The sequence below is a fragment of the Marmota flaviventris genome, chromosome 8, assembly GCF_047511675.1.
Source record: "Marmota flaviventris isolate mMarFla1 chromosome 8, mMarFla1.hap1, whole genome shotgun sequence".
NCBI lineage: Eukaryota > Metazoa > Chordata > Mammalia > Rodentia > Sciuridae > Marmota > Marmota flaviventris.
The window spans coordinates 7,631,106-7,648,310 of record NC_092505.1 but is presented as its reverse complement, the minus strand read 5'-3'; the positions used below and the strand labels follow the sequence as shown (position 1 = coordinate 7,648,310).

The 17,205-nt window shown below is 35.1% G+C and overlaps 1 protein-coding gene across 1 annotated transcript in view; it reads left to right on the top strand.

The window, feature by feature from the left end:
- The window catches only part of Morc3 (MORC family CW-type zinc finger 3), a 47,857-nt gene extending 31,181 nt beyond the window's left edge, over positions 1 to 16,676 (top strand). Inside the window, exons 10-17 of the mRNA XM_027929260.2 lie at positions 3,586 to 3,690; positions 6,439 to 6,561; positions 6,666 to 6,740; positions 7,655 to 7,700; positions 9,181 to 9,344; positions 10,927 to 11,818; positions 13,047 to 13,204; positions 15,176 to 16,676. Of these exons, the coding sequence (XP_027785061.1) occupies positions 3,586 to 3,690; positions 6,439 to 6,561; positions 6,666 to 6,740; positions 7,655 to 7,700; positions 9,181 to 9,344; positions 10,927 to 11,818; positions 13,047 to 13,204; positions 15,176 to 15,329 (1,717 nt within the window). The 3' untranslated portion in view covers positions 15,330 to 16,676. The remainder of the gene's footprint in view (positions 1 to 3,585; positions 3,691 to 6,438; positions 6,562 to 6,665; positions 6,741 to 7,654; positions 7,701 to 9,180; positions 9,345 to 10,926; positions 11,819 to 13,046; positions 13,205 to 15,175) is intronic.
- Positions 16,677 to 17,205: the final 529 nt, after the last annotated feature.

The following is a 17,205-nucleotide window of genomic DNA, read 5'->3' as shown; positions in this document are numbered from 1 at the left end:
ATCAATCTCTCATCTTAATTAAAATTAGTCAATTATAATTAGTTATAAAATCTGAAAATAATAGCATACAATCCAGTGACATGTAAAAAAGATACCATTAATACCAAGTGAGCTGTATCTGAAGATAGCATGTGTATTATTTTTTAATATTTATTTTTTGGTTGTAGGTGGACACAGTATCTTTATTTTACATTTATTGGTGCTGAGGATCGAACCCAGTGCTCGTGCATGCTAGGCGAGCATTCTACCACTGAGCCACAACCCCAGCCCAGCATGTGCAGTTTTAATATTCAAGAATCAGTATAATTCATCACCTTGATTTTTTTTTTTTTTTTTTTTCGTACTGGGGATTGAACTTAGGGGTACTCGACCTCTGAGCCACATCCCCAGCCCTATTTTTTATTTTATTTAGAGACAGGGTCTCACTGAGTTGCTTAGTACCTCGGTAAGTTGAGGCTTTGAACTCATGATCCTTCTGCTTCAGCCTCCCCAGCTGCTGGGATTACAGGTGTGCACCCAGCAGCAAACATTATTTCTAATGGTGAATTGTTATTGACAACTTTCTTCTAAAAAATGGGAATGGGATGAGGATATCAGCTCTTCACCATTGTTTTTGAAATAGTAGTTAGTTCAAGGTAGAAAGAATAAATGAAAACTAAAACTAAAAGGATTAAAAAGGTAGAAGTAAATTCATTATCTAGTGTTGATTGTATCAAGTATATAAAAATTTCAAAACATGCAAAAACCTTTGACTTGCAAACTGTAAAATAATGTAGAAAGAAATTTAAGAAGTAAATAAGTATGTATACCAGAGTTAAAAATTGGAGGGCTGAAGGGCTGGAGTTGTGAAGCTCAGTGATAGAGCAATCGCCTAGCATGTGTGAGGCACTAGGTTCAATCCCCAGGACCACATAAAAATAAATAACTGAAGGTATTGTGATCATCTACAACTAAAAAATAAAAAAAAAAAAAATTGGAGGGCTGAAAATTACAAAATAAGTTTTTCTCTAAAATGATTAAATGAATTAAACCATTTAATTTTTTTTTAATCTTGCCATATATGTGATGGTGTTGATATTAAAAGTCTTATTATAAATTCTTTGTGAGAATTTGGGAGGATTAAAGCTACCTAAGACAGTCATTTCAAGAACAGCAAAGCAGGAGGACTTACACGTGCTTAAATGCTACTAGATATTAATTTATTACAAAGTTGTAGTAAGTAAGGAAGTCTGGTGTTAGTGATAGGATAGGTAGTTTAGGGACTTTTATTTTCTATGCATCTTGTGACCTGATTTATCTCAAAGATTACATCATTGTGTAATGGAAAAATGATCATCTTTCTAAAAACTGCTGGGTCACTTGGCTTCCATATGGACAAAAGGAACCTTAACTCAAATGAAAGTCAATTCTGGATGATTTTTTCAACCTGAATGAGAAAAACAAAAATGTCATGTGGGTTTTTGGTTTTGTTTGGGTTTTGATGTTTTTTGGGGGGCGTAGGCGTAAGTGATGCTATGGATGGAACCCAGGGCCTCACTCATGCTAGACAAGAGCTCTACAACTGAGGAATACCCTCAGTTTTCCTTACTGGGTTAGGGTTAGGGTTAGGGTTAGGGTTAGGGTAAGGAATGCCCAGTAAGGCATGTTTTCAAATCAGAACCCCAAAAGTGTTGCTCCTCTTGGGCAAAATGAAAAAGACATAACTAATGTTGGCAAAATATAGAGCAGTTAGAACTCTGTTAAATCACCGGTCCCACGCAGAAGGTGGCATACATCTGTAATCCCAGCAAATTCAAGGCCAATATGGGCAACATAGGTCCTGTCTTACAATTAAAAGGACTGGGATATTGCTTAGTGGTAGGGCACCTCTGGGTTTAATACACAGCACCCCCCCCCCCCCAAAAAAAAAAAAAAAATCCTATCTGTGGAAATGGTTTATTGTTGTTTTTTTTTTTTAATTTTATTTTTTAGTATTTATTTTTTAGTTTATTTTTGTAGTTGGACACAATACCTTTATTTTATTTATATTTATGTGGTGCTGAGGAGCAAACCCTGGGCCTCGCACATGCTAGGTGAGTGCTCTACCGCTGAGCCACAGCCCCAGTGCTCTACTGCTGAGCCACAATGCCCCCCACCCTTAATTGTTTTTGAAAGCTGTTAAACTATTAAGTGAGTATCAGTGCACACCTTATGACCTTGCAAAAATGAGTAATGACTCACAGGCTGGGGAATACAGGGAATGAGAAAAAGATGAGATTGAGTCAAGGGATATGAGGAGAGGAGCAGGTTTGGGAGGGGTGATACATTCTCATTTAGACTTAGAATGTGATGCCATGGTGAGTTGGGTAGGTTACGAAGTGGTTTCTACCTAATGTTAACCTGCCAGAGTGTAAAATATGAAATCCTGATTTTTAAAAACTTAAAAAATTCAAAATGTTGTATTATTTGTATCTAAGTTCTTTGTGGTTTCTCTTACAGTAGTTGTTTAATGAATAATTAATTATTTAGTTGTGGCCTTTGTCTTGGTTTCATGAATTTATTAATGTCTTATTGTGGGAAAAGTGAAAGTCTTCATTGTAAAGTATAAGATCTTTTGAAGATGGGCTGGGATTATAGCTCACTGGTAGAGCACTTGTCTAGTATGTGTGAGGCCCTGGGTTTGATCCCCAATACCACATAAAATAAGTAAACAAAATAAACCATGTGTCCATCTACAACTAAAAAAAAAGATCTTTTAAAGTATTAATATTTTTTTTGCTGGTAGTGATGAGTACTTTTCATAAATCAAAAGTTTTGCCAGGCGCCATGGCGCATGCCTGTAATCACAGCAGCTTGGGAGGCTAGGGCAGGAGGATCCTGAGTTCAAATCTGGCCTTAGCAACTGTGAGGTGTTAAGCAACTCAATGAGACTCTATCTCTAAATAAAATACAAAATAGGGCTAGGGATGTGGCTTAGTGGTGCAGTGTCCTTGAGTTCAATTCCTGGTATCAAAAAAAGAAAAGAGGGGCTGGAGTTGTAGCTCAGTGGTGGAGTGCTTGCCCCTCGTGCATGAGGCCCTGGGCTTGATCCTTAGCACCACATAAATAAATAAATGAATAAATAAACAAAAATAAGATTTTTAAAAAAGTTTTGAGTTCTAATTTGAATTGAATTTGGTTGGGATTGAAATGAAGGGAGCCTCTGGTAGTCTCCCAGTAATTACTTTACAATATACCTCTGAACGGAGGGCCTAGTGCACTAGTATTTTGTTTGTTTGCTTATTATTTTTTATAATGAATGGGGATCCAGCCCAGAATCTCACACTTACTAGGCAAATGTTCTCCTACGGATTGTACCCTGGGCTCTTCCACTGTTTTATGTATTATTTCCAAGATGATCCTCTCTCTTTCCTAGGAACTTACAAAAAGTTCTTATAGGAACTTGGCATTACTTTGAATGTTCTTTATTAGTCATATATTCTGGACATCTTTTCTTTTCACGGTGGCCATGTAATGATTTTTAGATCATTTACATTTTCTCTTGTATTTGAAAAAATTAAATCTTTATTATGCTTTTTCTTGATTTTATAATTTTGCTTTTTAAAGACTTACAATAACAGCACTAGGAGAAAAGTTGAATGATTACTGGAATGAAATGAAAGTGAAGAAAAATTCAGAATATCCTTTAAATTTGCCAGTTGAAGATATACAGTAAGTACATTTAAAAAGTACCAACTCACTCTGTTGTCAAGATGTGGTATTGGAGAATAAAGTGATTGTACTGTTTCACAAACTCTTTTAAAAATTTTTTAGTTGTATATAGACTCAACGCCTTTATTTTTTTTATGTGGTGTTAAGATCGAACCCCGTACCAGTATTCACCCATCTATATGATACATGCTTATATCTTATTTCATTTTAAAATGCAAATCTCAACACATTAAATTGATTTCATAATCATAACAAGTTACATTTTATAGTTTGAAAAAACAGTGGTCTAGTGTAAACATTATGAGTATGAATCTAAACCCAAACTAGTACAGATTCTGGTTCTGCTTATGTATAAAGTATTAACAGTATGATGCCTGACAAGCACTTAATAACACATATCATATATTAATAATCCTATAAACAAATGAGTAATATCTATATGTATCAATAAGGAAAGATATCCCAGATGTAATGAAAAACAATAAAGATGCAGCTCAGTGTATGAATTCCCTCCCCACTTTTTTTTTTTTTTTTGAGCATACATATACACATCTCTATTTTCATAAACATGGAAAATTTTTTCCATGATTCAAAAAATTAACAGAGGTGATCTCCTGAAAGAAAAGCTTTTTAGTTCATAAACTTCTGGACTATTTTGAAGTTTTATATACCAATATAAATGAGGTGGTTTTTTTTTGTGGTTCTGGGATCGAACCCAGGACCTTGTGCATGCAAGGCAAGCACTCTACCAACTGAGCTATATCCCCAGCCCCTATAAAATGAATTTTTATCCTTTGGTTTTGGTGCTAGGGATTTACTCTAAGATCTTGTGTATGCCAAACACAGACTCTCCCCATCCTGTTTTTTAAAAACTAGATTAAAAATGTTATTGACATTATGGTGATGTCTTAATATGTTAAAATGGGTCTGCATAACTTTTTTTTTTATTGGTTGTTCAAAATATTACAAAGCTCTTGACATATCATATTTCATACATTTGATTCAAGTGGGTTATGAACTCCCATTTTTACCCCATATACAGATTGCAGAATCACATCAGTTACACATCCACGTTTTTACGTATTGCCATACTAGTAGTGACTATTGTATTCTGCTATCTTTCCCATCCTCTGCTATCCCCCCTCCCCTCCCCTCCCATCTTCTCTCTCTACCCCATCTATTGTAATTCATTTCTCTCCCTTGATTTTTTTTCCCTTTCCCCTCACATCCTCTTATATGTAATTTTGTATAACAATGAGGGTCTCCTTCCATTTCCATGCAATTTCCCTTCTCTCTCCCTTTCCCTCCCACCTCTCATCCCTGTTTAATGTTAATCTTTTTCTCATGCTCTTCCTCCCTGCTCTGTTTTTAGTTGCTCTCCTTATATCAAAGAAGACATTTGGCATTTGTTTTTTAGGGATTGGCTAGCTTCACTTAGCATAATCTGCTCTAATGCCATCCATTTCCCTGCAAATTCCATGATTTTGTCAATTTTTAGTGCTGAGTAATACTCCATTGTGTATAAATGCCACATTTTTTAATCCATTCATCTATTGAAGGGCATCTAAGTTGGTTCCACAGTCTAGCTATTGTGAATTGTGCTGCTATGAACATCGATGTAGCAGTATCCCTATAGTACGCTCTTTTAAGGTCTTCAGGGAATAGTCCGGGAAGGGCAATAGCTGGGTCTGCGTAACTTATTTATAGAACTTGCAATTTTCAATGAGAAAAATATAAAGGCAAGGGGCTGGAGATGTGGCTCAAGTGGTAGCGTGCTTGCCTGGCATGCGTGCGGCCCGGGTTCGATCCTCAGCACCACATACAAACAAAGATATTGTGTCCGCCAAAAACTAAAAAATAAATATTAAAAAATTCTCTCTCTTTCTCGCTCTTAAAAAAAAAGATAAAAAAAAAAGGCAGTTTATGAACTTCCATAAAAAGAAAAGTACAATATTATATGTCAATTTTTTTTACATTTTGACAAATTCAGAAACATGCTATAATTACATAAGAAAGCAAAAGAACACACAACATAAAATTGGTTAAATTATAGAAATGTAGTTTCTTTGTTTTTTATACTTGGGAGTTTTACTGTGCTAATAAATAAACTATAGATAGATTCAATACTGTAGATGTTAACTTTTTTTTTTAATTCTTTTTAGTTGTCAATGGAACTTTATTTTGCTTTATTTGTATGTGATGCTAAAACTCAAACCCAGGGCCTCACACATGCTAGGCAAGGGCTCTACCACAGAGCTACAACCTCAGTCCTAGATGCTAACTTAATGTAAATTTCACAAGGCATTTGTAATTTTTTAAGTTGGTATTATCATCAAACAAATTTAATAGACTGTTATTAAACAAGATAGTGAAATTGTTTTGTTCAAATTGTTCAAATTAACTTTTTGGAGATAGCCAATATCATTATTTTTTTTTAAATATGTATAATAATAATAGCTGTGTCACAGATTTTTCAGGAAAAGAGTTCAGTGACTAGACATTTTGTGCTAGAAATAATATAAAAATCAAATGAAGTCCTTAAGGGTCTATATTTCTTTCCTTTTTTGTATTTTTTAAATTCTAAAAGTTTTTTTAGTAGTAGATGGACAGAATGCCTTTTTATTATTTATATGTGGTGCTGAGGATTGAACCAAGGCCTCACACATGCTAGGCAAGTTGTCTACCACTGAGCCACAATCCCGGCCCAGGGGTCTGTATTCCTACAGTGTTGGTTTTGTTTTGTTATAGGAAACGTCCTGATCAAATGTGGGTTCAATGTGATTCCTGTCTGAAGTGGCGAAAATTACCAGATGGGATAGATCAACTTCCAGAAAAATGGTATTGCTCCAATAACCCTGACCCACAGTTCAGGTACCATATAGTTGGTAGTACCCTTTTTGAAAAGGCAGAAAGTGCTTTTTAATATGTATGAATAGGCACTGGTGACATGTTATTCTTATTTGATTTCTGTCTAGAAACTGTGACGTTCCAGAAGAACCTGAAGATGAAGATTTGGTACATCCCACTTATGAAAAAACCTACAAAAAGAAGTAAGTGCTGTATTCATGTCTGGTGAGGATATGATGCTTAAATCATAAGTAGCAATGTTTGGCAGCATTAATTGATGTTTCCCCCAAGGCAAAGCTAGTATAACTAAAAAAGATGATATGGAATGCATAATATCAAGCACTTTTTTTCCTTAAGTTTGTGCTGTGAACATCTTTTTCTTCATCACTTGGTGGTATTGCTATCCTATTTATAAGTTATATGAAGTATTTTGATCATTTTGAATTGTACATGAACTGTAAGTGAACACATTACCCTTAGGAACTAACAGTCTTAACAGAGAAGGTGATGTGTGTGTATTACAAATTAGAAGTTTGGGAGTGTTGTGAAAGGTACATTGTAAGGAAGCTCCTAAGGAGAGTCTTCTAGCTGGGGTTGTAGAGCTGGTGGGTAGAAATAGGTCATGAAACTTCATGAAGAAGGTCATTTTTATAATAGGCTTCGCAGGATGGGTAAGAGCCTAATTAGAGTAAATATGTGAGTGGTAATAATGCAAAATGGAAGTGGAGCAAATAAGATGGGAAAACTTAAGGCTAATGTACTACTGTACACAGAAGCTGACTTCACTAAAAATCTTTCTGGTGTACTGTTCTTTAGTTAAATTTAATAGCCGTATTAGAACTAAAGAAACCAGTTAGAAGCCTATGTGATATTCTAGTTTAAAGATTTGCAGTTCAGGTCTGTAGGGATACAAAGTTTTGTTTAAAAGTTAATTAAAAATATAAAAAGTATTCCCTTGTCTAAGGGTTTGCCGCTCATTATAATGAAATTAAAGCAAAGTTTAGTGTACATATCTGAGTAATTGGTAGTGAAGGAGCAGGTATAACATTAGGAAATGGGATGGAGGTGTAATAATGAGGTAAATTTAAATGTTCATGTTTCATCTTTTCTTTTAAAGCAACAAAGAAAAATTCAGGATCAGACAACCAGAAGTGATACCACGGGTAATTAAGCTTTCTATTTCATAGCTGTGGATTAATTTTGGTAGTACATAGCTTTAACCAATAATTGCCTTTTTTTTTTTTAATTTTAACTTTTTTAGTTACAGGTGGACACAATGTCTTTATTTTACTTTATGTGGTGCTGAGGATTGAACTCAGTGCCTCACGCATGCTAGGCGAGTGTTCTACCACTGAGCCACAACCCCAGCCCCAATAATTGCCTTTTAAATTTTGGATTTTCGTAACAGACTGAAGGAATATTGTTTATTTATTTCACAATCCTCCCCCTCCCCCTTCTACCCCTCCGTGCCCTCTTTTCTGACTCTATAACTTTTTAACCAAGCAACTCATTCAGACTGTTCAGTTGTATTTAGTTGGGCATAATCTGAGTAAAAGCAAAACAAAGTCTTATAATTTATAAGAATCTTACTGTAATCCCAGCTACTCAGAGGCGGAGGCAGGAGAAGGTCAGCCTCATCTATTTAATAAGATCTTGTCTCAAAGTTTTAAAAAAGGACTGGAGATGTAGCTCAGAGGTGGAATGTTCCCCAGTACCTTTAAAATTAAAAAAATAAAAAAAAAACTTACTATTAGGCAGTTGAGGAAAGAAAGAGTCGCAGGGCCACCCAGAGAACCTGATCCAAAGCTGGTGTTTTCTTCTCCTTTGTTGACTTCTCAGACTGCTCTTCACATTTCTTTCTTACTGCTTACTGATATTAAGGAATTTTGCTGAGTAGTTAAATTTCTTATATAAGGAGTTTTAATCTGCTGTGGGATGTGTATGTTTGCTTAAAATTTCATTGAAATGTTTTAGTGTAGAGGGTTTAGGGGTGAAAGATCTTGAAGGAAAAAGAAGAATGGGTTTATTTTGGTTTATGTATATCTTCCATTCCTTTCTCAAAAAATATATTCTTAGCATCTCTCAGTAAGTCCTATACTATAGTGTCACCACATTACTAAATCTTTTTTTGGCTTTGTGGGCCACGTGGATGTTTTTTTGTTTGTTTGTATTTTTTTTGTTTTTTAATCTGGTGCTGGGAATTGAAGCTGGGGCCTTGTGTATGTGAGGCAAGCACTCTACCAACTAAGCTATATCCCCAGTCCCACATAGATTGTGTTTTTTTTTTTAAGATGTCAATGGACCTTTGGTTTTATTTATTTGTATGCAGTGCTGGGAATTGAACCCAGTACCTCAAACATGCTAGGCAAGTACTCTACCACTGAGTCACAACCCCAGCCCCCCACAGAGTTTTTATTGCATATTTTTTCTTGTGTTTACATCCTTTAAAAATGTAAAACCATTTTTAGCCCATTTCTAGGCTGCATTTGGCTTATTGGTGTATTTTTACTCCCTGGTTAGCGTATATTTAGGATAGTTCTCAATATCCCATGAGATAATGGGAAAAGAGAAGCTTGTATCTTGTGTTTCAGGTACGTAACATTTAGATAGTTTTTTTAAAGATCTGTTTTTGTCCTCCAACAGATTAATGCTGAACTGTTTCGGACAACCCCTGTTTCAAGTCAGAGTTTTTCTCCTGTGAGGGAAAGTATTTCAAGGGGACATCATTCAGAAGTGACAAATTCCTATCCAACAAGACCTATAAATAATCATCGAGTTTCACCTCAGTCTGAACCTGAGAACAACAGGTTTGTTGTGTTTTTCTATTTGTGGAATATTGAATTGAGCCTTTATGTGACATTCCTATGGCAATAATGCAATTCTAGGCAATTACAGTTTATATGAATGTAAAATATCTTAAGGACAAATTACTTTGCTTTTATTGTCTAAATTTTCCTCCATCCTCAAGGTTGCCGAACATACTGCCCAAATAGCAAACCAGTATAGATAGCCCTCCAAGTGTGGAAAAAGTATCCATTGGTGATAATTTGACAGGAAACTACATAAAGAAAATGAGGACTGGTGTTGTGGCTCAGTGGTAGAGCACTCACCTTGCATGTGTGAAGCACTGGGTTTGATCCTCAGTACCACATAAAAATAAATTAATTAAATAGAGGTATTGTGTCCGTCTACAACTTAAAAAAAAAAAAAAATGAAGCAGGTTTTAGGCCCAGCATGATAGTTCATGTCTGTAATCACAGCTTCTTGAGAGGCTGAGGCAGGAGGATCGCAAGTTCAAAGCCAGCCTCAGCAAAAGCAAGGAGCTAAACAACTCTGTGAGACCCTGTCTCTAAATAAAATAAAAAAGGGCTGGGGATGTGGCTTAGTGGTTGAGTGCCCCTGAGTCCAATGTCTGGTACCAAAAAAGAAAAGAAAAAAGAAACAGATATTAGGAAGGAAAAATAAAAGTATGTAAGTATGTATTTAACCTCAAATATATTAGTAATTACACAAAATATAAATGAAAAATGAGGCAGGTTTAATTCAGGGAAACTCTTCGATTTGAAATGATAGGGAATACTAGTGTGCTTTATGGTTTATCTTTGGTCATTGAATGCTGATAAAAACTGTGATGCACAAATGAAAATGGAAGTGCTATTCCCTAGAAAATACAAAGACAGGATCTGGGGTAGGGACCTTATGGTTTGGGTATGTATTCCTTGGAATGCTTCGAAGAGCTCAGATGAAGAGATCTTTTACAGTATACAGATCTAGTGCTTGAAGGAGATCTCAGTAGTCAACTATTTCCTGATCTGTAAAAGGAGAAAATAATGACTTCATTGATTCAATGATCAATTCTGTAAATCTGTGTTTTGTTTTTTTTAATGAACATGGGCTTTTTTTTTTTTTTAATTTGTTGAGCATGGGCATTTACTAAAAGTTTAAGATAATGCTGGGCACAGTGGCACTCCTCAGGAGGCTGAGGCTGGAGGATCACAAGTTTGAAGCCAGCCTCAGTAGTGAGACCCTGTCTTAAAATAAAAACGTTAAGGGGCTGGGGTTGTGGCTCAGTGGTACAGTGCTCACCAAGCACGTGAGGGGTGCTGGGTTCGATTCTCAGCACCACATAAAAATAAAATAAAGGTATTGTGTCCAACTACAACTAAAACAAAATATTTAAAAAAATAAAAACGTTAAAATGGCTGGGAATATAGCTCAATGGTAGAACATCCCTGGGTTCAACCCCACACTACCCCCAAAATAATAGTAATAATAATTCTTATTATTTTAAAAAATTTATAATTGTGCATTTGTTAGAATCATTACTTAATGGTCATCCATTTTGTTTGTAATTTATAATCTTACATTTTATATATAATTTTTTTCCAGCCTAAAACGGAGGCTTTCTACTCGTTCCTCAATTTTGAATGCAAAGAATCGGAGATTAAGTAATCAAACATTTGAAAATTCAGCTCATAAAGATGACAATGATGATGATGAAGATGTGATCATCTTAGAAGAAAACAGTACTCCCAAACCTGCAGTAGATCATGATGTTGAAGTTAAACTAGAACAGAGTCACATTGAACAAAGTAGTGTTCAAGTTGAGCTTGTGGGCAGTGCTAAACCTTGTGGGCAGGCTAACTCAACAAGCACTGCATCATCCAGGTGTGATCAGGGTACTACTGCAGCCACCCAGACGGAAGCACCAAGTTTAGTTATTAAAAAGGAAGAAATTATTGAAGATGAGATAGATGTAAGAAATGATATAGCAATACTGCCCTCCTGCGTAGATGCTGAAGGAAAGATACAGGAAGCCCAGGAAACCTTTGCTAAGGCTGCAGATGATGTTGGCTGCCAGTTACAGGAGCTGAGAAATGAACTACTTTTAGTCATTCAAGAAAAAGATAATTATAAGAGACAGTGTCATACATTTACAGACCAAATCAAAGTGTTACAACAAAGAATACTAGAAATGAATGACAAATATGTGAAGAAGGAAACTTGTCATCAATCTACTGAAACTGATGTATTTTTACTTGAGAGTATTAATGGCAAATCTGAAAGTCCAGACCATGTGGTTTCTCAGTATCGGCAAGCTTTGGAAGAAATAGAAAGGCTGAAAAAACAGTGTAGTGCTTTGCAACATGTAAAGGCTGAATGCAGCCAGTGTTCTAATAGTGAGAGTAAAAGTGAGATGGATGAAATGGCTGTGCAGCTTGACAGTGTATTTAGACAACTGGACAAATGCAGTATTGAGAGGGACCAGTACAAAAATGAGGTGAGTTGTATCATTCCACATAGTCTTGAAAGTCCAGGGCTATTTAAAACTTAAGGAACTGCTAGATTGGAAAACTTTCATTTCATAAATAAATAAGTGTTTGTTACTCTCCTGGTTCTTAACAAGGGGGTTGGGCCTATTGGGGGCATGTAGTTGATGTAGGTGTATTTGGTTCTTACAGTATTTGAGGAGATTGCTGGAAAAGAGTGGATATATCTAGATACAGTTAAGTTCTGTAGTGCACAGGATATAGCTGTAAGATAGATTATTATCTTGTTCAGAATACCGATACCATCCCTTTTAGATACTTAATTCCTCAATATAGTCAGAACTTTGCATCCATTATTAGTATGCCTTTCAATAACCATCATGAGTTAGATGTTGATATCCATATCTTATAGATGAACTCTCTGAGGATTAGGTTTGTTCTCAAATGGCACAATATCTCGAAATTACCAAAAACAGACTTCTTCATTGTTCCTTTGCTTCTCATTATGCAGTTGTGTTCTCAGATGGCTCTTCAGGACCAGCCATCATATCTGCTTTCCAAGCTGCAAGAAAGAGAAGGGGTATAGTTTCTTGCAGTTGCTTGTAGTCCATCTTGCAGAACTTAATTCACCTGGTTAGTGGGTGCCTGTCAGGGAAATGGAATCAGTCTAAGGGGTCTTTTACTGAAGAAAGAGAGAAACAGTAATTACCAGGAAATAATTGGTAGGTAGCCTGTGCATAAGCTTCCACTTCAAATCCAAGAAGCTCCTTTTAAATCTATTTTATGTACATTATATTTTGTAAAGTTTGAGAGAGTTTCCTTGCTCCTTCCTGGAAATATTGCTGACATAACTGTTCACTCAGACATTCTTCATGATATGTTAGGTCAGGATCTAGATGACAAAATATATAACAGTCAATACAAGCTTATTATAAGTTGGTATTAAGTGTGTAAGAAATGAAAACCATAGTGACAACAAAATTTAGGCATTAGTGTCTTTCAAAGTTTCAATTTTTAGGTACCATTCATGTAGTTATTAACGTTTTGTTTTCTTTTACTATAAAAAGATGTAGAAGTAAAGCTAAACAAATGAAACTTTGTGTAAAATTATTGGGTGTATTTAACATTTTTTGATAATTGGTAATTTTTATCATGCCAGTTCTCTATTTCTTACTTTAAATTTGCACTTTAACAATATTTTAAAATTTTAGTTATAAAGTTAATTTATATTTTTGTCAGGTTGAATTATTGGAAATGGAAAAATCACAGATTCGTTCTCGGTGTGAAGAACTCAAAACTGAAATTGAACAGTTAAAATCTGCAAGTCCTCAGAGAGGAACAGATGTTTCAACTTCAAGTAACATTGAGGAGTCTGTAAATTATGCAGATGGGGAAAGGTAATATTAAATGAGGTATTTTGCTGGGGCTGCAGTTAGAGTAGAATGCTGTTTTTTTCTATTAACACACATTAAATATTGTTCTATGAAAAGAAGTCATTGATGTCTGCTGTCATCCCAGTGTTCTGTACAGATTCAAAAGAGGTAACATCATTATCCCTTCAAGTTGCAAACAGTTATGTTCTGTTTAAGTGAAAGAACCTAGAAGGAACAAAAAATGGTTTGAGACAGGTAATCCCAGTGGCTTGGGGACTGAGGCAGGAAGATCACAAGTTCAGAGTCACCCTCAGCAACTTAGCAAGGCTCTAAGCAAATTAGCGAGACCCTGCCTCAAAATAAAAAAGAAATATATATATGCACACACACACCACACTTGCTAAAACCATTCATCTGTTGATGGGCATCTGGGTTGATTCCATAATTTTAGATTCTTACGAGCGGTGCTGCTATGAACATTGATGTGGCTGTGTTGCCTAGTATGCTGATTTTAGTTTTTTTTTTTTAAGAAAATACTCAGGAGTGGGATAGCTGGGACATATGGTAGTTCCATGCCTAGTTTTTTGAGGAATTTCCAACTGCTTTCCATTTTATGTACATTATTTTTTTTGTGATGTTTGAGAGAGTGGTTGTACTACTCTGCAGTCCTCTAACAATGTATCAGTGTTCCTTTCTCCCCACAACCTGTCCAGCATTTATTGTTGTTTTTTGTTTGTTTGTTTTTGTACCAGGGATTGACTCCAGGAGCGCTCAACCACCGAGCCATGTCTCCCGTGCTTTTATATATATATATATATGTTTAAATTTTTTTTTTTAAGTTATAGATGGACACAAAACCTTTATTTATTTCTTTTTATGTGGTGCTGAGGATCCAACCCAGTGCCTCACACATGCCAGATGAGTGTGCTACCACTGAGCCACAACCCCAGCCCTTCTTATTTATATTTTATCTAGAGACAGGGTCTTGCTAAGTTACTGAGGCTGGGTTTGAATTTGGGATCCTCTTGCCTCAGCCTCACCAGTCACTGGGATTACAGGTGTGTGTCATCATGCTTGGCTTGTTGTTTACATTCTTATTTTTTTTGGTGTGGGGGCGGTACCGAGGATTGAACTCAGTAGCACCCAAGCACTGAACCACATCCCCAGCCCTATTTTGTATTTCATTATTTTATTTAGAGGCAGGGTCTCACTGAATTGCCTAGTACCTTGCCATTGCTGAGGCTGGCTTTGAACTCCTGTCTCAGCCTCATGAGCTGCTGGGATACAGACATGCACCACTGAGCCTGGCCTGTTGTTTATATTCTTGATCATTGCCATTCTGACTGGAGTGAGATAGAATCTTAATGAGGTTTTAATTTGCATTTCCCTGACTGGTAGAGGTATTAAGCATTATATCATATATTTATTGGCCTTTTGTGTTTCTTCTATTAAGAAGTTTCTGTTTAGTTCTTTTGCCCATTTATTGATTGGGTGATTTGGTTTTTTTTTTTTTTGGTGTTAAATATTTTTAGTTCTTTGTATATTTGGATATTAATCCCCTATTGGAGGAGTAGCTGGCCAAGATCTTCTCCATTCTGTATGCTCTCTTCATGCTCTTAATCGTTTCCTTAAGCTGTCTAGCATATCACTATTTTCCAGGTGATAATGATACTTAAATTAGATATTTTGCTAGTCCATGTTTTCTTCAGTCTGCAAATTAAAAGTATAAATAGGGACCAGACCAAGCAAGTAATTGTAGAAACGCTGTGCTTTGACCCGGGCTAGCATTTGATGGGTAAGGAGATTAAAATCTAATTAATCTAATGGATAAAATGAATTATTAAATCCAGTTCTTCAAGTGAAGTTTTGCTTTTCCTTTGTTTAACTCTGTTTCATTTTGCAAAGAGTTGATTCTAACGTTTTCACTTTAAAATTCTGTGTGTGGGGTAATCCATACTGATATTCATCTAATGAGTCTCCTATTTGTATTTGCAGCCTCAAACTTCGATCTCTTCGAGTTAATGTAGGACAACTGCTGGCCATGATTGTACCTGATCTTGATCTTCAGCAAGTGAATTATGATGTTGATGTAGTTGATGAGATTTTAGGGCAAGTTGTTGAGCAAATGAGTGAAATCAGTAGTACTTAAAGTATGTCTCATGAATTAATAAAATACTTGCCCAGTCCTTTTTGTTGTATGGCTTTCAAAATATAAACAGTTTTGTTCTTTAGTTTTGATAGGTAACAGACTGAAGAACCATTATCTTTACTGTATTCTATGCATTCAGATGTGGTCACAGATATTGTGGGCACATTTCCATCTTTTTTTAATGCCTGTGAATTGTTGGTATTGAGCAGCTGAATAGCTAACTTATGACTGTTTTGAATGTATATATTTGAATGTAAATATTAGGCCCATACATATTTTTTTATTGTTCCTAAAATATGTAAGTGATTTTCACCAAGAGCTTTTCAGGTTGCCCCTAAGCTTTGTGCAATTTTTTCTGGTTGCCAAAAGAGTATTTTTCTTGGAATTGAGGGCTGTACCATGATATAAATGAAAATGCTACTACCTTTGATTTTCTTATAAAGGAGTTTAAATAATTTTTAAATAATGTAAGAGCACTCCTGATTACAGTCTGGTTATAAGGGAATGAGCATTAGTGTTTCTTTTCTATAAATTCCTATCTCTTGACACACATTATTCATGAAAATATTGTAAGCAAAAACTGACTGCATTTTGCCAGGGTTTTTCTTGTGCTGAGATTGCCAATCATGATCAAACACAAAGTGTTTTTATAAAACGAAACAATCGTTAGTATAAAGTATTGAAAATATTAAATAACCACCAAGTTTACTTTTGAAGCCCATTTTTAGCTGTTTAGTCAGCATGGAGTGGGCACAATAATTATTTAATATTTCTTTTTGTGAAATTTCCTGTACAGCCTTTTGTAGGATTATTGCAGATTAATATGAGTTGAGGAAGACAATCTTTCTCGACAATACTGCAAACCTTTTATTATATTACAGACCTAAGTGTTTTATATCCTGGAGTTAAGGAACAAACTGCCCTAGGATTATAGTATTACATGCCATAATATATGCTTTATTGTTTTATGTTTTGTGCAATCTTAAAGAAATAGCTTTTTATTAAGTATATATCTCTATGTGTATATAATTAAAAATCATATTTTCAACAACTAAAATAGGCATTATTTTTTCCAAAGTTTTATCATCGCTATTTATTTTTACTTTTGTTTCTGAAAATTCAAGACATATTCATTTTGTATGTATGCTTAATTACATGTCTGTCATACAATATTGAATTTCTATTGTATATTACCTTCTGGAAAGAGCAAATAAATGAAGATTGTTTTTATTTGCTTGATAAAGTAATTGAAAGTGTATTTTTGGTATGAAACTGGTTTTGTCTCAATTGTAACTGCCCACATTTTTAAAATACATTGTAATAAAATATATGATGTCTGCCTCTTCAGATATCCTTTTTAAAAGATTTAATGTTAACTTCAATTTATTTTAAAACTAAAAATGTATCCTTTAGATTATCAGGTTGAGCTCATTCTACTAAATTAATTGTTAGACTAAGTGTTTGAGGCTGAGTTCGTTAGAGAGAATGTGTGTGTTTGTTGTATTCAAGAGGAAAACTTTTTCTTGTTTAAAAAAAAAAAAAGCATTTCATCTGGAGAAAACTTGCCTAAATGATGACACCTGTATAAATCACACAAGTTTGTGAATATTTGTTGATGTAATAGGGTTTTTTTGGAATTTGCCATTTTTTCCTTCTTGCTGGTCAGCTTTTATATTTTTGAATTACCTATCTTAATTAATCTGGAAAAAATAATTGTGGAATTAGTAAGAGAAACTTGCTAAATTTTATTTTTTATTTTTATTTTTGGCAGTACTGAATGTTAAGCCCAGAGATACTCTACCCCTGAACTACACCCTAGTTCTTTTTATTTTGAGACAGTCTATATTGCCCAGGCTGGGCTTGAATTACAATCCTC